This window comes from Parasteatoda tepidariorum, chromosome 2 (assembly GCF_982258835.1).
Source record: "Parasteatoda tepidariorum strain Cologne lab strain chromosome 2, Ptep-v5.0, whole genome shotgun sequence".
NCBI classification, from domain to species: domain Eukaryota; kingdom Metazoa; phylum Arthropoda; class Arachnida; order Araneae; family Theridiidae; genus Parasteatoda; species Parasteatoda tepidariorum.
This window is the reverse complement of record NC_141756.1, coordinates 20,626,955-20,652,193: the sequence shown is the minus strand read 5'-3', so window position 1 is coordinate 20,652,193 and position 25,239 is coordinate 20,626,955. Positions and strand designations below refer to the sequence as shown.

The 25,239-nt window shown below is 25.9% G+C and overlaps 2 protein-coding genes across 6 annotated transcripts in view; one reads left to right on the top strand and one right to left on the bottom strand.

The window, feature by feature from the left end:
- LOC107437210 (protein-tyrosine sulfotransferase 1) overlaps positions 1–6,440 on the bottom strand; it is a 55,278-nt gene extending 48,838 nt beyond the window's left edge. Inside the window, exons 1-2 of one of the 2 annotated variants that reach the window (XM_087156955.1) lie at positions 6,228–6,440; positions 5,528–5,621 (exon numbers count right to left, since the gene is read on the bottom strand). The gene's annotated coding sequence lies outside the window, so the exon portion shown is untranslated. The remainder of the gene's footprint in view (positions 1–5,527; positions 5,622–6,227) is intronic. The other variant, XM_043043141.3, reaches the window with a different exon arrangement.
- A 216-nt stretch (positions 6,441–6,656) lies between these two features.
- Positions 6,657–25,239, top strand: part of LOC107451927 (DNA repair and recombination protein RAD54B) — a 36,745-nt gene continuing 18,162 nt past the window's right edge. For all 4 annotated transcript variants that reach the window (XM_043043145.3, XM_043043142.3, XM_071177228.2 and 1 more), the window contains exons 1-10: positions 6,657–7,013; positions 8,697–8,990; positions 10,103–10,124; positions 11,277–11,331; positions 13,062–13,149; positions 15,111–15,234; positions 17,219–17,340; positions 18,528–18,682; positions 22,558–22,605; positions 23,909–23,990. In XM_043043145.3, coding sequence (XP_042899079.2) covers positions 6,840–7,013; positions 8,697–8,990; positions 10,103–10,124; positions 11,277–11,331; positions 13,062–13,149; positions 15,111–15,234; positions 17,219–17,340; positions 18,528–18,682; positions 22,558–22,605; positions 23,909–23,990 — 1,164 coding nt within the window. In that variant the 5' untranslated portion in view covers positions 6,657–6,839. The remainder of the gene's footprint in view (positions 7,014–8,696; positions 8,991–10,102; positions 10,125–11,276; positions 11,332–13,061; positions 13,150–15,110; positions 15,235–17,218; positions 17,341–18,527; positions 18,683–22,557; positions 22,606–23,908; positions 23,991–25,239) is intronic.

The following is a 25,239-nucleotide window of genomic DNA, read 5'->3' as shown; positions in this document are numbered from 1 at the left end:
TATGGGACTTTCAAAATCCCGAGGAAAAGCATGGCAATAACTGTTAACGGGGTAATGGGGGAAAAGAAAAAAAAAGGAAAAAAAATCATTCAGATCTAGGATAAAATCGGAACAAATAAAAGCAAGTCAAAAATTGATCGATTAAATGAGTGATTTGTAACACAGGAGTCGTAAAATCATCATGAATGTAACAGGATAAAAAAATAAAAACAAACAAACATGGAAATTGGTTGCTATACATATGCAAAAAGAGAAAAAGATCGAAACACCTTTGGATTTACGATGAAATTGGCAGAAACAAAGCTAGTCGAAAAATGATAACTCAAATTCTATATTCGCACAGTGTAATAAAAATATTGGATTTTCAAAAACCATGCCTAATTTCGAAGCAAAACGTTGAAAAAGCGATCGAGGAACAACTTAGATTTACAATAGAATCTGCGCAAATTACGACTCAAAAGTGCAATTCGAGATTTTCTTATTTTTCAAGAAAAAAAAAAGAAAAAAAGAGAATAATAGAAATAGAAATCAGTTTAATCAATGAAACCCATTTTAAGCTACAGCAAGGTAAATCATACCAATACTAAAATAAAAACGACTGCTATTAATTACCTTTAAGAATGCTGTTAAACATGCTACAAAATTTTATGAAACAACTTTTTAGTAAATGGATGTTGGCAAAAAGCATGATTTTTTTAAAGTAATAAACAAATCAGATTTTTTTTTTTTAACATTTATTAATCAAATCTCTGATAAAATGTATAAATAATGTTAAATATTGTCTAAATATAATATTATTTCTAAAAATTTGATATTTTTCATTAAAATGGCTCAAATTAGTACATTATTATTAGAAACTAATCACGGATAATAAAAAAAATAGGTATTTTTATTCGAGCTCACCTCCTATTAATTTGTTGACAAAGCCAAGAGGCTTCTAAAAGGCTTCTTTGTATTGTTTTTGTTTAGACATAATAAATAAAAATTTACAAGATTAATTGAATGAGCAAAAAAATATTTTCACCGCAAATTCACATCTATTTTTTTTTTTCTCTCCCGTTTGCTTTCACGTCAGAAAACAGGAAGCGGTGACGTCAGAATTACGAAAATACGAGTTATCCGGCGTAAGGATAAAAATAGGAAAATCTTATCTTCTGTGCGAAAAATCGTAGAAAACAGCCAAAATTAAGTACAAATGCGGAAGGGTTAACAGCTAGGACGTAGTTTGAATTTTCTGTTTATCTTTGAAAATAGTAAATAAATATAATTATTTTATTTTCAACGACTGCATATATATATAAAAAAAAAGGGATATTTATTAAAAAAAAAAATCGAAACTTTAAGAGAATCGGAGTTTTGATAGCTGAAATTCGAGAGACAAAAGCGAAAAAAGCGGAAATCCGCTAAAAAGCGGAAAAATCTCATCCCTGTTGTAAAGGTCAACCAGTTTTATCCCAAGGAAATGATTTTTAGAGAAACTTCAGAGGGAGGAATGAGGACTTCAATACTTTCGCTCCGCCGAAAAATAAAATCCTCATAAAATATTTTAATTTGTGCAAAAAACAGTTTTCCGTGGAAATTAGCGGAAAAAATGGAAAAATTTGAAAAAAAAGCGGAAATCCGCGAATCCGTGGAAGAATCACATATTCAATAATTTTTAAAGGCATTTGGAGTTAGTTTAAATACATATCAAACTAAATGGTTATAACTGAAATATATATGTATATTAACTGCAAATTTTTTTGCTTGAATCAGTTAATTCAAAATGAAATCAGTTTTCAGTTTCTACATAAATCTGATTATTTTTTTTAAATCAACTTATCAATTTAAATTTACTGATATTTATTTTTTAAAAATTGATTTAAATTGATCAGTTATTTAGTTAATCAGTTGATTTAAATCTATGATTTTTTTTTGTTCTAAAAAAAAAAATCGATTTTAATCATGTTTAGATGAGAAGTTTGATCATACCTTCAGACTAATAGCTTAAGGACCCATTATCTGCTATGGGGCCCAGAAGATAAGGAGTTCTATTCTGTGCCATAATTTATTATTCATGTGAGATTAGTTGCTTTAAACTTATAAATTTAAATTATTTTTCCCAGAAAAAAAAGTTTTTTAATATCTGGGATGGTAAATTTTTATAAAAAAGAAGAAAAAAATGAATTTTGGCATCTAAAGAGATAAAAAAATTAAAAGAAATTTCTGTATGAAGTTTTTGTAGAACAAGCACAATTTAAGATTATTTAAAAAGAAAAGAATTCTATGTTTTTATATTATTAATTAGACATTATGATAATTCTACAATTATAAAAGATAATTATCAATGCCCAATAATTATCATTTTATCCTGTTAAGACAAACAAAAGCAATGCTACAAATCTAAAATATTTCTTCATAAAATTTTGAAATTAAAATTTTGCTGTTTTTTGCATCAGGTAATTATTTAATGAAATGAAGATGAGAAAAGGAAAAAGGAAGGATTAAATCTTCTTGAATGTTGTTTTTCTTTTCATAATAAGTCAACAAAATAAAAAAGCACATAAGTTTCAAAATACCAAAATCATTAAATAACCACATCAAAAAATTATACACTGGTTATAATACTGAATTTGTTTTGGCAGAGTTGACTTTCATTAAATATTATGTACACCCCACTAAGCTACAAGCATATAGAATTCAAAGCAGTATAGTAAATCAAAAGATAGTAGTTATGACTGTGCTTATAAGCTGTGGTCACATGAAATAAAGCTTTTTGGCAAATAATATGGTACTTTTATCACTTTATGGCAACGGTTATTTATGACTGGTAGATGAAGTTTTGTCTCTCTTTAGCCAGCTATGCAAATTATAAAAACTTGAAAAAAATATTCAGGAAAACCACAGTTTTGTGAAAATAAAAAGTTTTAGCGATCTAATCTTTTAAAACTTGAAAGTTACTCAAAAAATGCATCACCTGAGCCCTAAAAATTTACGAAAATTATGAATTATTACTCTATTTTTATAAATTTTATCTAGGTGGAAAAACTTCCCCAAGTGGCAATTTTTCATGGAGTGTAATAATTTCTTTTTTAAATAGGTTAATACTCTCTTTGTCCATTCTAAAATCCGGATAATACTTTACTGCAAGGTGGTATGCATAGTTTAAAATTATATATTTGCATTGAGATTAAGGTACCAGAACTAAAGTTTTTTTATTATTTTATTTTCCTTGGTGAATAAGCTTCTAAAAGCTCATTTTATGCAAAATTTTATTTTTAATCATATAAGCTCTTAATAATCTTTGTGTATCAGTTGGGCATACTTTAAAAGTGACTCCAAAATTGGGTGTCTTGAACTTTTTAATTACAGCTGGTAAAATAACAGGATTAAGTATGCAAAGTGCCATTATTAGGTAATTTTAAACATTAATTTTGATATTTTTCACGAAATTTTAAGTTGATAAAAATAATGGAAAGATTTCTGCATTGGTGTCTATGCCAAAATAATTGTCAAGTTAAAGTGACATCAGGTCAGTGGCTTGCAAGAAACTATGAAAAATAAAATAGAAAACAGAAGGGGATCAATTATAAAGATACAATTTATAGCTACCGGGGAATATTCCCTACACGTACTATTTTTAAAATTTTTTATAAGTTTAAAATCTCTTTGTTGCTTCCAGATTTAGAAACCTTTCTCTGGTGACCCTAAACACACACAAAAAAAAAAAAAAAAAAAAAAAAAAAATTAATCGACCCTACAAGATATACACAGAGCTCCATATATAGAAAGAAAGAGACATACAAAAAACATGCATTGACATGTAATGGTTGGCATGGTATAGTTGGTATTTTTCAGAAGAAAAATTAATTTTATGGTAATTTAATTTTATCTGTATAAATTACACATGATTTTTAAACAAAAATTAATTAATCTTACAAAAAGAATGAAGAGAACTTAATTTTAAGAATTAAATCGAGAAGTTTTTAGTCACTATTGATATTATCCAATTGATTCTAAGCAATAATTATTACATTTTCCAATTGTATGCAAAATTTCTATTTCATAGGAAACAACACAAATTCAAAATATAACAATAAAAAAAATAAGTTTTGTAACATTTTTAAATAAATCAAATTTGAATTTTCCGACCATCTTCACAAGTTTCCATAACAGTAGGCTGAACCCTGAGCACTTTTGTGATTGTAGTTGGTGCCCAGTGTCACGGGCTTTAACAAGGTTTAGGCTAAACCTAATTATATTACTATAAATAGTAAATAAACATATGATTTGTGATATTAAAACAATGACTATAAAATAATTACTAAATAATATAATTAATTACAAATTTAAAAAACTAATATTTGTAATTAAAAATTAATTTATTTTTAATGAAAATAATTATTTACATATTGTGTTAAACCAAAAATGTAATTTAGTATAAATTATATTTAGTCTTTGCCAAAATTAATAGTGATTCTAAGTCAATTTACAAAGTCCTAATTAACAAAATAGTTTTAGATCAAAATAGTTTTACCATTATGTGTATTAGACATTTATACTCACACTGTAACAATTTTAGTACACTTAATTTTTCAAAAATCCCCACTTCAAATAACAAAGAAAGAAAAAAACTTAAATTATGTAATCATTTATTATACAAAGTGATAATAATAGTTTTAATCAATCACAAACAGAATAAAAATTTATTTTCATTTTGACATTTAAAAATTAATATTTTTAAAGAAATGTCACAGTTCTTGTTCAAATTCCAAATGCCCTGACTTTTCTGCAACAAATTTATTTACAATTAATTTTTACAACAAATTTATTTACAATTTATTAGTTTGGGACTCTTATTTTAATATCGCAGTGATTTCTTATAAGTGCTTAATCAGTTGAAATCTTTCTCAGCTATTATTATTTTATTCTTACATTTTTAACTTCATCAAAGTGAGAAACAGGGTTTTTTTTTTTTGTTAAAATTTATTAGCATTTTGGAAATTATTTTAAATGAAAAAGAATTAGTAAACTAGGGGTTCAGGGTATTGTCGGCACCAACGAGAATTAAAAGTGTCCTATAACCAGTTTGTGTACTAAATATTTGCGCTGACCTCCACCTCATATCTGTGCTTACAGGAATTCTATTGATACAGTAATGGAACATCCTATTTATCTCAATTTTCCGTGTTTTAGCTTCCAGAAACAACTTGAAGAATAGCGAAGATCTCGTCTTTGACCCCTTCTTTAAATTTACAATACTGTTAACAGAAAGTAACAAATAAGAAACAGCAAGTCCTCAATTTACTAGGCTTGGGAAAATTGAAGGATACACACTGCCAGAAGGTTTGTCTTTTATAACCCCCCCAAAAAATAAACATTTAATTACATCCGTTTTAAGCATTATAGATGTATCAGGAAAAAAAAAGTAAAATTTTTCCATCATTTTATTTAGTATTACTTTTAGCATTTAAAAAATACTAACAAGAACTCTGAGCCACCATTGCATTTTAAAATCAAAAGAAAAATTTATATATCAAATAACTACCTTTTTTACTTCTTTTCAAAAAATTCGATCAGAGAAGAAAGCTTTTAAAATGAAACATCTGCTTGAAATTTTCAAATCATTTTTCCATGAATTTCTGAAAATGAAAGCTTATCACAAAAATATAATGTATATAAAACAATGCTGACAGATTGTTGAGAATTATAAAAGTATTATAATTAATTAGTTGAGTTAGTTAAAATTAAAACAGTAGACCGTTTTAGTTTTAAATTGATACAATTAATTCGTATTCTGTTAAACATCCAATGAAAAGCTTATATAAAAACATATTTATAGAAAAAATATATATTACATTGTTATAGAAAATTATCTCAAATGTAATGTGACAAATATGCGTAATTGCTGTCTCAATGAAATTTGCTTTATAGCTGTCTCAAAAAAAAAAAAAGGCTGAAATTAAATTACTAATACTAAAAATAAAAAAAAGTATTGGAAAAAAGAAGGGAAATGCCGGTGAAAGCAAATAAAGAAATCATAATATGTAAAAAATGAATGAATACAAGCGGCTATAAAAAAAAACTTAAAGACTGTTTAAACATTTATCTTTATTACATCCAAAAATAATACTAAATAAAGAAAAGAAAAGATTCTTGAAGCATTATGAATAAAGTAACATTAAATAGCAATGCAAATTAATTGAGAAATTAAATAGATATAAAAAAAATTGTTTATTTTCTCGTACCATAACCGGCTTTTATTGAGCTCCTTTTAATTTAGCAACTGTTAACGATCAGCTGAATAACATAGAATAAAATCTCGGTAAAACAGAAATCACATAAAAAATTTTCAGACTTGCTCAGTTATTTTATTATGACACGTATTATCCGAATTTTTGACAGAAAACTTGCTTATAAAAATAAACAGAGAATTTTGATTCATCGATGCGCTTTATTGTATCGATTAAAATTTTCATCGATAATGACATTATAATTTTTCAATAATATTTTTACAGAAATTGTTAAAAGAAATTAGTAAAACATCCTTAAATTCGTCAAATTTTATTTCGAAGTGTTTGTGGCTTTTGTGGAATGTTTTAGCTCTACAAAACATTTTTCAAATTTTTGTATTATGATTATAAATTTATATTTTTTAATCTATTGGCAATAGTTATTTTGAAAAGTGAGAAGTGAATAGAAAATTATAAATAAGCTGGCGCAAATTTGAAATGTTCTTGTTCGATTAGAAATAAAAATGTTGAAACTAAACTCAATAAATTTTATATTTGAATAAATTCTCTGATCTAAATCTATTTCAAATGTCATGATAAGTTTCCTGCTTCGTTCATATTCCTAACATGAGAAGATCTGCTGCTCCTAGTTTGCAGTCGTCTGCTAAACGTTTTCGTTTTATGTCTCCTTTTGTTGATTCATCATCTGAAATCAAAGAAAATGATTTATTGAATGACATAGATCCCGAAATCGCTGAAGATTTTAAAAAATTATCATCAGATGAACCTAAACATGAATATGTATGCTTCTTAAATATATTAACAAAAATATTTAAATGAAAAGTTTTAATAAACCCTTAATTTCATTTCATTTTTAATTTTAAAAAATATACTTCTGGGACATTTGCTGCATTTCATAGTTAACACTGTAGGATGAATTACATTAATAGTGTTTTAATTTTTTTTTTACATTTGCTAATTCTAATAATCAAAACCCTCATTGCAGATAAGAGTGAAACTATTACACAAAGAAATTATAAAAAATATCACAAATAAAAAATTATTTCTACTAGCTCCATTGAAAAAGCAGTCCTGATCAAGGGTAAAAGTTAACAATAGGGTGCCCCCTCTCTTTTTGACAATTTTTTATGTTCTTGTAGAAAAGAAGGAAAATGACTTAAAAGTGAAATTTTTTAACAATAAAAAATCATGATAGAAATTTTAGGAGAATGGAAGGTTTTATATATAGCAGGGATCTGTCCAGGCTGAATTTACTACCGTTTAGCGGTACCTTCACAAATTCAACTTTAGGAAAAACTGTAGTTTCACAACATACTTTTTCTTAAAATTTTATTTTTTTATCCCTTAAGCAACGATAAATCCATATTTTTACCATATTTTTGTGTTGATTTATAAATATAATTTTTAATTTTTCACAAATCATGCCTAAATTTTCACAAAATAGGTACCTCTCAGAAAAACCTAGACAGACCCCTGTATAGTAAAAGTTCCAAGTTACAGTACTCAATCTAAGGGGCACCCTCTTCTACTTTCTAACCTGATAAACTTATGTGGTTTGGTTAATGTATAGTAAGGAAAAAAGTCAAATTTCATATAGATAAATACAAACACAGACTATACAAATTAATTTTTTTGTATACATTTAATTAATAGCCTGAATGTTATCGATACATGTTTCTATTGGGCTTTTTGGTTTTAATTTAAGGAATAATTAGTTTTTATGGTACTTAATGATTTTAATTTAATCGGTATATTTAAAAAAATATCAAATTAGAAAGATCTTATATTCTTGAATCTTTCATTTCCAAATATTTTCATTTCCATCTTACTGAATATAAGGAATAATTTGGTTATTATTTAGAAATTTATGTAATGTTTTATGTTTTTGTCAGTCATATCATTCTATTGCTAGGTATCATGAGTATTCATTTATAATAATGTATAAATAGTTACCTACTGATTTTTATTTTTCAATTTTTGCATAGAGCATATTTATTAGCCTTTTGAATTTTATCCATATGGTTTTAAATATTTTCAATGGCCAAAAAAGATATAAAAGTTTTTTGGCTTACTTAGTACAAAACTAAAAATTTATGTATCTTGAATTCAGCTAAAAAGTGATTTTGGGACAGATTTCCAAATAATAATTAAGTTTTTCTTTGATTTTTTTTCTTTAAAAAAAATTCTTATCAATCAGATATATAGCTATTTATAATTCTGATGTGATATATAAATAATAGTAGCATAATTCTTTATATATGAAGATTTTATGGTACTTTTCCTTTAGCCTAGTGCAAGGAAATCTAACTATTTTTTTATTTTATTTAATTTTTGTAAATGTCCATTTTGTTCAGTGCATAAAAAAATAACTCAAATAAAAGAAATTTGGCGGCGTGGCGACTTTTCACTAGTTCTCAGCTAACCCAAAAGTACTAATTTATTTATTTTCTATATTTTTTAAAGGATATCCCATTGGTTTGTGAAAAGAATGCTGAAAGCTCAAATTTGAGGAGTACCAGTGAAATCATGCAAATGATTTTAGGAGCAACTAAGGACTGTGAAGAAAGTGAAAAGATCGTTAAGACAAACTCTTTTCCCACTAAAAATGTGGAAAATAGAGAAATAAATAATTCAAGAAATTTAGTTCCTGTTATTTTTCCCGATAACGATTTCTCACAAACAAATTGTTCTTCTGCAACGTCTGAAAGTTCTGTATCCAAGTATAATGTGTTATGGTGCAAACGTTCTGGGAAAAAAGTATGTGCTTGCTAATTTTTTTGCTTCATTCAAATTGTGTAATCCTGTTTTCTAGTAAAATTATAAATATATCGTGATTGGCTACTTTCCTCAAAATTTTTGATAACTTCTGTTTAAAGTGAAAATAATATAATGTAATTGATGCTAAAATCATTTGTATATTTGTAAAAAAATGCATTAAAATTTTTAGGAAATAGTGATGATGATACATTTTTATGATAATTTTTCAAAAGAAGAATTTCTTGACTTTTGGAGAATATTTTTTTTTTTTTTTGTATTATCTTATCTTCAAAACATCTTACTTGATTTAAGGTTTAAAATTAATAATGATACTAGGGATGTAACTAATATTCGGCCACTATTTGGTATTCCAAATGACTATTTATGATAATTCATACCTAAATGATGGAAGATGATCAATACTCTGTTGTTCAAATGGAATTTTTATTAAATTTATTTCTGTTTGGCAACTGGAAGAGTTTGATAAAATTTTATTTTAAAATCAATGCATATCTCTACCTAAAGTTTGTAAGCAACACATGCTTTACTTTACTTTTTAGTTTTATGTATAGATGTTTTGAAGAAATGAATTTTCAGTAAAGCTAATTTTTATCTTACACTAAGTACATAAAATGCATTTTGTATGTCGAATGAGTCTAAAATTAAATTGATGTTATGTTTGATTGTAATGGTGATAAATTGAATATTTTTCACTATGTAATAAGGTTATTTGAGCTCACTGACAATTTGAGAGTTAATTAAATTGATTACAATAGTGACTTTATGCCAATTTAAATGTATTATTTGATTAAAATTTTATTTAATTTTACTGCTAGCCTTTAAATTAACTATTAGCATTAAATCAATGCTCATATTCTAGTCAATATTTAATTTCAATCATTAGCATCTTCATTCTATAGAGCTGTTTTGCTGTTATGTTGCTTTTTATAAGTTTTGTCATTTCAAAAATAAATAATAATACCCTCTTTAGTCTTTATATATTTGAACAGTTAGATATACCAAAACTTAAGAGAGTTTTAATCTTTTTTTTGTTGTCATGCATGAAAAATTCTTTAGTTTATTCTAATTTATTATTTTTTTTTTTTTTACAGCACAAGATTTGGGAAGGTGATGGTAGGTTTTATTTCCCCTTATTATCACTTTTTATATAAATTCAATTCAGGGTTTAAAATTTTTTGGAGTCTTACTTGGGTTTTTCATCGAAATCCCCGGTTTTATCAGGTTCTTCACAAAAACAATCTGGTTTCTTTTTGGTTTCTCCTGAAGTATTTAAAATTTTTATTCCTATAGTCCTTAATGAGATTGCAAGATTTGATTCTAACATAAATAATTGCTAACTATTAAAAACCTGCTTTGTTGTAATGTAACAATTTTTTGGAAGTTTTAGATTGCTATGCTATTATCTTTATTTCTTAATGACAAACAGGTTGTTACATAAAATTTAAAACTACTCAATTAAAAAATCCCTGAATTTTCAATTGCATTACCATAGATTTAGTTTCATAATCAATTGAAATAAAATTTAATTGTAATCATTTTGTCCGTTTACCATTGCAACTTAATATTTAATTTTTTTAAAAGTTCTTTTTCAACTTTCGGGTACTATAAAATTAGTTAAATGTTTTTTGAGATACTGTTTAATAATATTTTTAATTTCTAATAACATTTTTGTGTTCATTATTTCCATTGCATATTTTGACTAGAAATAGAAAAGCTTATTATCAAAGTAAATATAACTCATTTATTGTTTAATTATTCCAAAATGATCACTTTTTCATCCAAGTTAAAGTATGCTCTTAACATTACATAATCACATTAGTATACTCTCAAAACAAGTTGATGGTAGTAAAACAAGTAAATTAATTTGTCTTCAATTCTTTGGAAGTCTTCGTTAAAGTTACAATAATTTACGATATTTTTCTTTTGAAATAAAACCTATTGATCAAGCACAATAAATTTTGAAAAAAATCCACCTTGGAAAAAAGTGCGCTTTTTCAAGTGCATCCTTCGGAGAAACCCAGTCTGGTTGCTTTGGATAGGTGGTTTTTTTTTAAAATTTTTTTCTATTAGTATAATTATACGAAAGTGGGCTGGACCCACTTTTGCGAGCCGTGTTACAAATATATTTATGCATATATATTTTAAATTGGTCAGTCAAAAGTCTTTAAATATACTTTTTTTACTAGACTGTAATTCTTTACAAAGTTAAATATTATTAAAAATTATAATAAATGTTACTAATTTATTAAAAAAAATTTTTTTTAGGTATTTTAATAGTTAGAAATCGCTCTGCTATTCTGAAGAATTCTGAGGGAAAAGAGTTAGTATTTTATTCATCTTTTTATATTTTAGACTTAAAGATACATAAATTATTTAGTTTTTATACATCAAGTTTTAACTGCTTATATCTTAAGAATCATTTAAGGATAATTCAAAATAAATACAATCAAAATGATATATTGTGTAAATATATACATCAATATAAATCAATATATACATCAATATTTATTAAAATATATATTTATATTGATAGCTCCAAATAATCTACTGGTAAGAAAAACGATATTTGTTATGCATTTTTAAAATCATTTGGAGGATGAAAAGGTATTACAAAATAATATTCATTTTTTTAAAACCAAAGTTTAAAGTATATATATACACATAAGTCTGCCACTTTTCAAACCACAGACTGATTCCAGTTCTGTCAACAAAAAAATTTAATTATAATGTTCTATTTATATCACACTTGATTGTTAGCCTGTTGAATTTTAGAAAATGTAGGTAACTACTGCTGTGATTGAGGTATCTTATGTACTTTACTTGAATAGTAGCAAAATTTTGCAGTCTCCTGTGCAGTTTTATAACGAAAAAAAAAAAAAAATTAATTTGCGAGTTATGAAATTTAATTTTTTAAATGTATTTTTGCCAGTAAAATTTTTGATACTAATTCTAAAAGATGCAGCAATAAAGCAAATGTTGTATGATTGAGATTCGTTTTTTCAAAACATGGATAAATCTCTTTTTACAGTTCATTTAAAATTATTTTAATCTAATTAACAATTAAAAAATCACTGCATTTTCAAAGTGAGAAACTAAGAATTTGTTCAAAAATTATTATTTTTTTAAAAGTAATTTTCGTCTGTATTTTAACTTATTAAAACACTTTTCTCAACTGAAATCACAATGCTAATGGGTGACTAGTATACTATTGTGTTGTATTTTAGGTTCCCTTTTCATTTGGACTCAATGAATTTTTTTTAAAGTTTACTCTATAATGGCAGCAAACCTAATCTTTAAGCATTGTTTATAAAAGTACAAAGTCACAAAACCAGGCATCAATTTACCAGAGGGGTCTCTTCTGTATTCTTTTTAGCAATTAAAATAAACAGAACTCTTTTCCTGTTTCAAAAAATATATATGTATTTATTTATATTTACTTTGCAACCTGTTAAAAAATATGCAGTGAGGAGAAACCTCTGCTTTTATGCAAATTTCTGCTTCTGAATGATTTTTACTCAACTTCCAATTTTCATTAGATTTTTATCTGATTTTCGCTATTATATGAAAGCGAAATTGGATATCACTGAAACTGAATCTGGCATATCCCCTACAGCTTGAAACAATCACGTTTTTTTTTACCTCTCGTATAAAGGATTATTTCTGCCAAGAATCACACACTCAATTTTTGAGTGTGCAAAAATTTCACATTTTAAAAAAATTGCGGATTTGAAAATTTCTAAAAATATGCATTGGCAAAAATAGAACTAAAAGGTAGCTTGGCATATTTATTAGCATTCTTTGCTTCAATCAAAAGTGTGTAAAAAGTTGAGAATTTTGGAATTTACTTCACTGAGATACATGGTTGAAAGAGGTTTTGATAATTGAGGTCCTACCATATACTCATTTCAAGTTAATTTGAATATGGAGGGAAAATTGTAGTTTCTTATTTTTATATCATTATAAATTTCTTGCCTGCAAGCATTCATAGTTTTATGTTATGCATGTCATCTGTTTATTGTTCTACCTAAATTTTATTATTATTATTTTTAGAATTGACAGAGGGATGGGTTATAAGCTCAAAGATATTTCAGCACTTGAGGAAGGAAGCAAGTTTTATGTTGGTGGTAAAGAATGTGAGGTTTGTTCTTTTCTATTTTAAAATTAATCTATTTCTAACCAGCAATTTGCAGTTCTTTTTTTAAAAAACTTTTATTATTTAAACTTGAAATTATATATTATACAGGGTTCACAGTTGTCCTGACATTCCTGTTAAAAAGTTCTATCCTTATTTGTCCTGATGTTCCTGGTTTGTTTTAGAGTGTACCATTTACACTAATATTCAATTTTTAAAAAATCATCTGAATTTGAAATTACTTTCTCTAGAAAAAAAGTAAGAAAAACTAAACTCATTAATGTTTCAAATGAAAAGAAGTTAAAGAGAATGAAAGAACAATTTTTTTTATCATCCCCCTTTCCTCACAAGAACGAATTATTAGTGAACCAGCATTGGAACAAAAATTCTGCCCCACCCCTTTTTACCAATTTTTTTTTTTTTTTTTTTCTAATTTGCTGTTGTACACTTCTTTTTCTTAAGTCAGTAGCAGTCACTTGACCTCAAGGTCATGCACAGCAAGTGGATCACACATAGGCAGGGTTAGATAAAAAGAAAAAATTTCTGCAAACACAAAATCTCAATTAAAAACTTTCTGCACATATTGATTAACTCTTGTAACTACTAGTTTCAATCCTTACGTCCCTTCCTCATTTCGGCAAACTGTTTGAAAATCATTGATTTTAATTATAATGTTCAATTTTTATAGAACTCTTCACTGATTCATACCACAGGGATGAGTTTGGTAAAAAAACAAAAAAAACTGATATTAGGAATCCAAAAATTTTATAAGCAATAACACTTTTTAATTAATTGAAAAAATAACTGAAATTTTATCAAGAAATGAGAAACATTTATTAAAACATTTATTCACAGAATTTTATCTACCAAAGTTTTAATAGAAATATTAATGCAAGATTTTATTTATTTATTTATTGTGTGAATATGAAACTCAAAGTGTGATTTTCAAATCACGTGAATGCAAATCTATACATTTCTTTTTAAAATCGTGACAACATGAATTTTGATGTTTAATTCTTACATTACATGAATACGAATCTCAGTGTTTGATTTTAAAATTGTGAAAAGACAAATCTCGATGTTTCATTTTAAAATCAGGTGAATACCAATTCTGATTTATAATTTTTGAATACGAAGAAGCATGAATACCAACCGCGATATTTGATATAAAATTGTGAAAATACGAAACACGATCCTAAATTGTGTAAATGGGAATTTCGATGTGCGATTTAAAATCACGTGAATGTAATTTTAAATTGTGTCAGCATTGGTAGGGAAAAGTGTGAAAAACAAATCTTTTTTTTTTCTTGGTAATTCTCTAAAGACAAATTTTCTTTGAAGAGGCGGATTATTACTTTTATCTGGAATTAGTAAAAAAAATTTTCCTATGGTAGCAAATTCAAAACTATACATTTCTATGTTTAGGGGCGTTTTAAAACGTGGTACATCTGGTTAATTTTATAGGATTGATAGCCCCAATAAACTAATAATAACAGATAACTCTATGACATTATTTTGAAAGCTGAATCCAAAACAAATATTTGACAATTTTCTCCTCATTTTGTCAGATTTATGAGATGTGCTAGAACTGTGTAATAATGGACATCTGTACTACTTAAAAAGTTTCAGAAACTTTAAAAGCTCTCTTTCAAAATGCTTTTCAATTCTGATGTTCTTTACATCCTTAAACCTCATTTGTTTTGCAAATTTTTCTATTTCATATATAGAAAGTCTGGGAAAGATTTATTAGAGTGTGATGAATAAACCATCATCACAATCTCCAAAATCAGAAAAATTTGCTAAGGCTAAAAAGGTTTAAAATTATTAAAGCTATTAAAATATGCCTAATGTCAGAATCAGAAAGCATTTTGTAATATAATTTATTAAATTATAATTTATGAAAATGAATTTTTACTGAAATTATATTTTATGTTCAAAAGAAATATAAGTTTTTTTTTCTGTCATAGATACAAAATCTTATTTCTTCTGAAGTATGTTTGGAAGAAAAGCAGACTGAGACACAATCTACATTATCATTATCTCATGCATCTCACTCGCCATCTCTTAAAAAGACTAAGAGATTGAAATCACGTAGGTAAATTTTACTTGCATGTAATTGAAATTGGTTCTACAATTTCTTAATAGTATTAAGAAATTCTTTGTGATTTCATAAGAAATCTTAACATTACCAGAGAAATTGTTTACTATTAACTATCTGTTCTTGATCAACTCAAATTAACTGTTTATTCAATTCAACTTTGGCTGTCAATTGGCAGCTAATTTATGTAAGTTCTTAATTGGATTTTTGCAATAAAGTATTCTTATTTACTTTCAATTGAAATTGTTGTGTAATTATTTAGAATTAGAAATATTTCAGATTTTTTTACAACACAAAAATATTACATGGAATGCTTAAAATTAAATTTAATGAATTTATCAATAAAATAATATTGACAACTGTAATTCATTTGCAGAGTTAATAATAACGTTCAGCACCCTGTTAAACCACTGTACAATTTAACCAAACTATTCGTTTGAAAGTGTGAAGAGGCAGAAAATTATCCATGCATCAATTTGAAACTGAAAAAAAAATTTTTTTAACAATGTTCATCTATTAAAATACACAAACTGCTCAAAAGACTTTTGATAAAAATATAAGAGTTACTTTAAAATAAGAATTTTTAAGCAGAGGAAATATTTTAAAAGTATAACAATTTATAGTTAATTTGTTTTTTATTATTGTTTTAGTGATTTATTTCATTCCTGTATGTTTTTCGTTTTAATAATTTTAATTTGATTTCTCAAATTGAATTAAATCATCTAATGTAATATTATCTCACTGTTAAAAATGATACTAGATACCATACTCTTTTTAATTCTTTAGTTGCAAATATTTCTGGGCCATTTTTTTCTTTCAACGATGTCCACTATTATAACAACTTTTAGTATTTTTTGGTCGGAATAATTATCTAAAAAATTTATTTATAAGAATAGTTTTGGTCTTTTAAAAGAGTTTGAGGAATGAAATTAAAATTAGAAGCATTTTTTTCTTCTCGCCACAGTTTATCTGCCTGGATAGAAGTTTTTTCTCTTGCTATTGATTTTTCCTTTCTTTGGTTGTTTAGTTTTTAAATGGTTTATTGTGCTTCTCTCTATGATGCTAAGTATTAATTGATTTCTTAGAAAATGAAATCCAAAAAAAAAAAAAGCAGAAATATGAAATATAATTGAATGATAAAATATATAAATGTTGTGCTAAAATTATTTGTATTTTATTTTCAAAAGCTAAGTTTTTTACCAATATTTAATATGGTAGTAATGAGATGGCCAAAATACATAGTTCCTTTTACTATATTTTATTATACATTTTAGTTGAAGGGATAGTTTTTAAGAGAACACTATATTATGGGAGAAATCCTTCATGATAAATTTTCTTTCTCCACAATAAGTAATTTAAAGTATAAAGATGGTAAATATAAACCTAGAGCATGAAGTTTCAAATGTTAAAAAAAAGCAATTGGAAAGTTGTTACTGTGGGAAAGTTCTCCGATAATTTGTTTGCATTTGGCTATTTTTAGGGCCCCCGCTAAGCATTCGCCACCTCAAAAACTGCGATCAAATCATTAATTTGGCGAGAGAAAAAATTGTGTTTTGCGGAATAATTTTTACTACCAAGAAGAAAAATATATGTTCCCCTCAATCTCGAGGAAGAAAAAAAAATTAAAAAGGATATTATTCGTATTTTATTCGATTTCAGTAATTACGATTTTAGTGATACGTCACTTAACCAATTAGAATTATATTAAGAGCAGATAAGGTAAGCCTGAACAATACAAAAAATTATGCAAACATGAGACAAACTACCATTTTGATACCATTCTAATTCTGTAAATTAATACAAATTATTTAATAAAAATGCTTATTAAATTATTCTAATTTATAAATATGTTTAAAAATAGCAATCTACAAAAATTTCTGTTTTTTTTTTGGTCACACATTATATTTTTTAACTTTTACTTTGTTATATAATGTAAATAAAAATAACATTCCCAATTTTTTTTCCCCCTATATGAAGTGCAGTCTCATTCAAGTTCTGTTTTCTTTATGTCACCTACTATTATTGAAAAAGCTGAAAATATGCCTATCAGTGAAAGTATATATGATTTGACTATGCCACCCCCAACAGAAGAGCATCAAGTAAGCTGATTGGTTATAAACTTATTGAATTTTTAAGTTATGTCCAAAGAATAATGTCAGTGAGAAGATTAAAAAACATTTATTGTTCCCATTCGTACAACACAATCTGAGGTTTCCTTCTTTTATACATTACTTCACACAAGATTTTCAGACTTTGAAGTATTCATGGTATGCCTTATCTGCTAACTTCATAAGGCTAAGAGAATTTGAAACTAGCTTAAAAAATTAGGAGAAATGAAAGTTTTTGCTAACAACCTGGAAAAAAATTACAATTTCTTGAGAAAAATTTTAAAAGATCTCTAAAAAATTTTTAAGTTTTTTGGAATCAACCACCATATATAATATTTGTATTTAGTTGCTTTTTTTAGTAAATGGTAGTAATACTGATTTTGTATCGATGCAAGGGTTGGCATTCAGAAAAATAAAGGATGAAATGGATGAAGGAAACTAAAAAAGACCAATAAAAATGTTTAAAAGTCTATAAGAATAGCTTAAATTTAAATGAATTAAGCTTAATATAGTATTAAAAAGTTATAAGTTAAGTTTGAAAAAAACTATTTTAATATGGTTTTTGTGTCCTATTATTTAAGACTATGTATCATATCATATTCATACCTAACTTTATTGGATATAAAAATTAATACATAATTTGTAAAAATTTAGAATGTGTTTTTTAGTAGTAATAATAACAGTTATAATATTAACAATTCTTAATGTAATTAGAAATTTGGATTTTAATGCGCTCATGTACGTAAAATGTTGTAAACTTTTAAGGAATTTTCAATTTTTTCATTAAATTTATTTTTCTCTTTTGCGATTTTAAAATTTTCACTTATTTGAAAATGATAGTTAATATTATTATTTGTACTCAATTGCAATTATTATGAAAATTTGTTTTAATCTTTGGCATCTCTTTTTGAGAAAGTTTCTCCCATTTGTTTCAAATAAGTGCCTATTTCTTCCAATTCGGTAATATAAATAACCAGCTTACATTTGTATAGCATCTGTGTTTCATTCTTTTTAGTAAATACTTGGAAATATATTTTCCACAAATTTAGAGCACATGCTAATCATTAAAAAAAAAAATATTACTCAATTTTTAAAAAGAATAGGAATTTTTATATTTATATTATTTTACTCTACTAAACAATCTGAAATAAGCAATTTAATTTTATCTTAAATTTTAGGTCTTGTATAACAAACATAACTTGCCTTTGACTAAAGTTAAAGTTGATTCTTTTCTTGTCAAATGTCTGAGACACCATCAAAAAGAGGGAATTACTTTCATGTACAAATGTATTTTAGGCTTTCAACATGATTTGGGACAAGGAGTTATCTTGGCGTAAGTCATTATTAGTAATTTTACTAGTATAAAGGCCTTATTAAATATCTTTGAAAATTGCTATAGTTAAGAAGAAAAAACTAAGTATTTTAAATTTTGTTGTCCTTGCTACAAAATTTAAATAAAAAATTTTTTTTTTTAATTTTATAGTTCAAAATTTAGTTCAAAAATAATCCATGTAATTGAATTAAAAAATTCATTTAAATAAATAATAATTTATTAATTGAATAAAACATATAAAATAGCTATCAACCTTTTCAAAAAAGAAAATTAGAGATACTATTTAATAATCCCAGCTGGAATTTGAACACTGGACCTTTCTGGTGGAAGGCAGACAGCTTAACTGTTATATTCAGGGATGAAATTCTTCCGCGGATTCGCGGATTTCCGTTTTTTCTCAGATTTTTCCATTTTTCCCGCTAATTTCCGCTGAAATTTTTTTTTGCACAAGTTAAAATATTTTATGAGGAATTTAATTTTCCGCGGAGCGAAATTATTGAAGTCCTCATTCCTCCCTCTGAAGTTTCTCTAAAAATCATTTCCTTGGGATAAAACTGGTTGACCTTTATACAGGGATGAGATTTTTTTTGCTTTTGTCTCTCGAATTTCAGCCTTTTTATCAAAAACTCAGATTCTCTAAAAGTTTCGTTTTTTTTAAAAATTTATTTATAAATATCCCGTTTTTTTTTTTTTTTTTTTTTTTTAAAATTCAGTCGTTGAAGTCAAATTATTATATTTATTTACGATTTTCAAAGAAAAACAGAAAATTCAAACTACGTCCTAGCTGCTAATCCTTCCGCATGCTTACTTATATTAGCTATTTTCTCCGATTTCTCGCACAGAAAATAAGATTTTTCGTATTTTTTATCCGTCGGCCGGATAGCTCGTATTTTCGTAATTTAGACGTCGCTGCTTCTTGTATTCTGGAGAAAAAGCAAACAAAAAAAGCGAAAAAAAATAGAGGCGGATTTGTGGTGAAAATATTTATTTGCTCATTCAATTAATCTTGTAAATTTTTATTTATAGTGTAAACAAAAAACAATTCAAACAAGCCTTTTAGAAATCCCAAGTCCAGACTCTGCAAATATCTCGATTTTTATTCACGCGATTTTAATATCAATCATCGATTTTCTTATTTACCTGATTTAAAAGTTGCGCATTGCAATTCTTATTTACGCTTTTTAAATATCGTACATTATGACTCGTATTTACGTGATTTAAAAATCTAATATCGTGTTTTGAATTTTTGCATTTTTAAAATCGCGATTTTATTATCAAACATCGATTTTCGTATTTACCTGATTTAAAAGTTGAACGTTGCGATTCTTATTCAGGCCATTTAAATATTGTACATTGCGATTCTTATTTACGAGATTTAAAAAACTAATATCGCGATATGTATTTACGAGCTTTTAAAACCCTATGTAGCTACGCGAGCTTAAAATCCAATGTCGTGATTCGTTTTTGCGGTTGTAATATCGCGCGATTTTAAAATTATGCATCTTGATCTAAAAATTACTCATCATGATTTGTATTTTCGCATTTTTTAAATTCGATGCAGGAGTTTCACATTCACGTGATTTAAAAGCCTCATATCGGGATTTATAATCACATGGATTACAAGTTTAAACAAAAATTTGACAAAAAAAGTGCGATTTATATATATATATATATATATATATATATATATATATATATATATATATTCTTGGATTTCCTCTTTTTTACTTTCTGACTACTCTCATCCCTGTATATTACATATAAGCATCAGCTAAAATTTTTTGTTGGTTTAAGAGTAAATCAACTGAAATTTTAATGGGGGATATTTTACAGTAGGGGCAGATCCGACAGCTAGTTTTCACATTATCCAGGGTTTTTGAAACTTTAATTTAAGCTTAACTTTGTTTAAATAAGAATTTTTGAGATGCATACTTCCCTTGTTTGTAAAAATCTTTCATTGTCATTAAAATCAGACTTTTAAAAAAAATAACATCCTATCGAAAGAATTTATCAATTGTATAAAAATATTTAAAATTTAAACTAATAATATTTGTTAAGAAAAGCCTAGTTAGTTTAAATTAATGTTTTTTTTTTTTTTAATAAAAAAATCATAGTTGTAAATCCTACCAATCCTGACTAAATTTCTAAATTTTTTTTAGTATATATTTTAAATATGCGTAGTAAAAATGATTTTGTATTACATTATTTGCTCTTGCTTAATTTTTTTTTTAAAAAAATCTAAGCTAAGATACTGATGATACAGGTATAAAAAGAATTTTTTTTATAAGTTACTCCAATGTCATAATAAAAAAAAATTCTTATTAAAATCTAATACTTCTATTGAAATTCTAAATACTTTTTTGTTGGTTTTTATTTGTTTATTTTTTAATATAAATCTTACAATTACTATTTTAGTATATAATATTGAAAAATGATTCGATAGCATAATATTGGTTTCTCTAATCTGTGATTAAAAAATAAATGGTTGCACATCTAAACATATGTTTTTTGTATTTGCCTCATTTTACCCATTATTTTCCCAATTCATAATTTTTCAATATTTTGTACATTTATATAATTTGTATACTTCTAATACTATTAAGGATTTTTACTATTTAAATACTTGCTGAATCCAAATAAATTAATTTGGTAATAAGTTATGAAACAAAGACTTTTTGTCATTGTGTAATGCTACTCTTGAATAAAAGTTAAATATGAAAAAGCTCACAGTTGAATAATGTTTAATATGTGCTGTTATAAAATATGCATGTAGTTAAGTTCTGCTTAAAATAATATGTATTGAAAATCCCTTTCTCGGTACCTGTGTAAAGTTTCAAGACCTACTCCAAAAAGGAATTAATTCTTAATGTTAAATTTAAGAGTCACACACTTAACAATCGAACTTAAAATTTGTATTAAGTTTCTCGGGGACTAAACCTCCTGTTTGCTGCCAATCACTGACCCTGATGATTGTCTTGCAATAATTTTTGTTTCTTGGCAGAAAATAGTTTTTCTACTAAAGTTAAAATTATTCTCTTAACATCTATGTGCATACTACAAATAATTTTGTTTGCTTACTCTTGTGCCCACATCCAAATATTATTATCTATTAATATTATATATATTTAGATCTATCCGTGAACAAAAGTAATTTTTCTAAGTTATCATTTTTTATAATAACATTTATATTGTTACAACATTATATTTTCAAATAAATTTGATGAGTTCACTACTGTAATTTAATATTTTCGCTAACCAAATGGGTGGATATATTAAATACTATGTTTGCTTGCATCTCATTGTATATGAAGCTGATTGTTAAGTTCTAAATCATTTAACAGATCTCTTTAACTGTAATTTATACAGTTCATTAATGTTATTTAAACAAAAATAATAATTCTAAAACAGTTAGTAAGATTAGACCACCTTCCTAAATAACTTTATCTTAAAATGTAGTGCAGAATTACATTATAATAATAAAACAAACAATTCTCTTAGTTTTTAATTCTTGAATTACAAGCATAATAATAGCAGTGCAGGAAAATAACTTTAAATTAGGGATACAAAAATATTTTTAGGAAAACAATACCTTAATTTTATGTTGATGACAACCAAAAAAGTATAGAATTAAATGAAGAAAAACTTGATCAGACCCCGTGATTTTCCGGCCGATAAAATTCACGGACAGCAATGAAAAACTGTGACATCATCATTAGATTTTTATGTATAGTAAGATTTTTATCTTGCTGTTCTTACATGTGACTCTTTTCTGAAATTAATAGTAATTAAATACCATTTAGGTTTTTAACAGAATAGTTACCTCTGTGTAAATATATATTTCCTATTAATTTATTTTGTTTAATGTGATTTTATAGTGATGAAATGGGCTTAGGAAAAACCCTTCAGTGTATTGCTCTGATATGGTAAGTTAAAAGTCTCAGTCTATGAATAATATTATTTTTAGGCAATGTCTATTTTATTGCTAGAGTTAAAATTTTCTATTCAAGTTTATATAATATGAATTTATAATATGTAATATGTCTTTATTTCCTATTGATATTCCAGTAAAAGAATATATATTAAATTGATTATTAATTATGAAATTGATTATTATAATTAGGAAAAACCTTTCAGTGTATTGCTCTGATATGGTAATTTAAAGTTGAAAATCTGAGTCTATAAAGAATTTTATATTAAGGCAATGTCTATTTTATTGTTTATGTTTAAATCTATTATTCAAGTTTATTTATTATAAATTTATAATATGTGATATATCTTGGTTTCCTGTAAATGTACCAGTTGAAAATATATAATAAATTGATCATTAATAATGAAAATGATCAAGTAATATTTTATTTAGATTGGTTTTTAAAAAACTAAATTCGTTCTTTTTTATTTATTTTAATTGATTTAGTGTGTTAAATTCATGGTTTGTCAATTTTTTGAATCCTAGCTTTATCATGAATTTTTTAGAAATGGTGTGAAATCTTCTAAGATTCTTCTAAGCTAAATTTCTTACATTTTTCACAATTCTTAGGATTTTGCTTTTGTGTTAAATCAGTATAATTACCTGAATATTGTTTTTAATTTCTTATTTAAATCTCTTACTACTAAAAAGAATTCCTGCCAAATCTAGTGCAGAGAAAATCAGTAAAGCGACAAGCTCAATAGAATGTTATCGTTTGGTATTGCAAGCATTTAAAAACCAAATATCTTAGATTATGTGAAATATGTGATCAGGATACAATTAATTGAAAGAGTAATCCATTTATTTTGTGGTGTTTTAATCTCTGGAAGCTGGTTAGATTTTGTTGTTTTACTATAGTGGTTTGTTGAACTATATTGGTTTTAGACATGTTTTAGTATGAAGAAAAGTTTCCTAAAAGAAAAATCAAAATGTCTTAAAGTTTATATCTTATGACACCTTAAAGCATCTCAAATTTTTTAATTTTAATGTTATAGCTTATAACTCTAGAAAGAGTGAATTTAGCTGGAGAAAAGTTATAATGTAGATATGTATGATTTTGGATTAAGTTTCACCTGTGATGTAGGAGACTACATATTAATCATTTCAAGGCTGCAGTTAGTGCACTTATATTTTAAACTGCAGATTAAAAACTATTACTCACTTAAACTATTTTTACAACAGTTTAATTTGTCTTAGTCACTGATATTCCCTACATAGTTTTGCATTGTATAGTAATAATATTTAATGTGTTTCCTCAGGACTCTTTTTAAGCAAGGACCCTATGGTGGCAGGCCAGTTCTGAAAAGAGTTATTATTATTACACCTAGTAGCCTAGTCACTGTAAGACCATTTAATTTTTTTAAACCCTTTTTCTGATATCTTTATGAAATTTAATTTACCTTCATTATTATTTTTACATTACTGAAACTCATAAAGCTTTTTCAATGTAAAGGGTGATTTGTTCATATGATTTTCACTCTGTAGTTTTCAAACAATAGTAAAACATATCTTTTTACAATGTTTAATCTTAGAGCTTTACCTCATAAAACCAAATCCAAAGCACGATTTTGCAACTCTCCATTGTTATTTAAAACAGGGATGAATATCAGAAAAAGACTAAAGACCTACTTGTAATTAGTAAACTTCAAGTGGCTTCAGTGTTTTACTTGGTATAGTTATTACTTATCCTCCTATCTTCGAGTTTCATGGGAAATATCAATGGCAGCAAACTAAAGCAAAATATTTTAACACAAATGGAATTTTTATGAAACCTTTATCAAGACTTTAAAGCATGACCGATTCTCACTTTGGCATTTAATATGTCTGTATTAATTTATTTATATGTATTAGTGAATTTTTAGTTCTAATTGATTAAAATATTAATGCAGTACCTTTGCTACCACTAGATAAATTATTTTCTGAAACAACAGAAATTCTGTAGTAGTTGAAGGGTACGTTATTCTCCACATCTTTTCCTGTTTTTTATTTATTTATTTTTTTTTTAATTGCATAATATGCACATTCTAAATCATGACTAAAAATGCAATTCACATAAATTGATTTTTTTTATTAATTTACAAGGATTTTTCATTTTTACTAAGTAGTAGTTAGTTAGTTTTATTTACTCTAATAAGTGTAGCTGAAATAACTTTGAAAATAGAGTTCAAGCAATAATTGCCTATTTTGTCAGAACTAAATTACTGTACAACATAACAAACTAAGGTAGACAACGTTAAAGAGCACAAAAATATTATTAAAAGCAGACAGCTGTTTCGGATGCTCAAAGGGCAACCTTCATCAGTGTAACAGAAAACAATAAGAGAACAGAGTAAATATATGTAGAAAGATGACGTCACAAGAGGGTTTAGAGCAACGGCCAATAGGAGGGAAGGGTGAATGGAAGACGATGAATAGGAAGCAAGGAACAAAAAGTTAGGTTTATTAAAAGTTAGTTAGGTTTTATCATAGATTTCCAAATAGGAGAAATATTTCGGAGAGTAATTTAAATATTCGGAAATATTTAAATTAAGGAGAATATATAATACTAGGAGGCTTCGCCCCCTGCTTGCTAACGCTCACCAACCCCCGG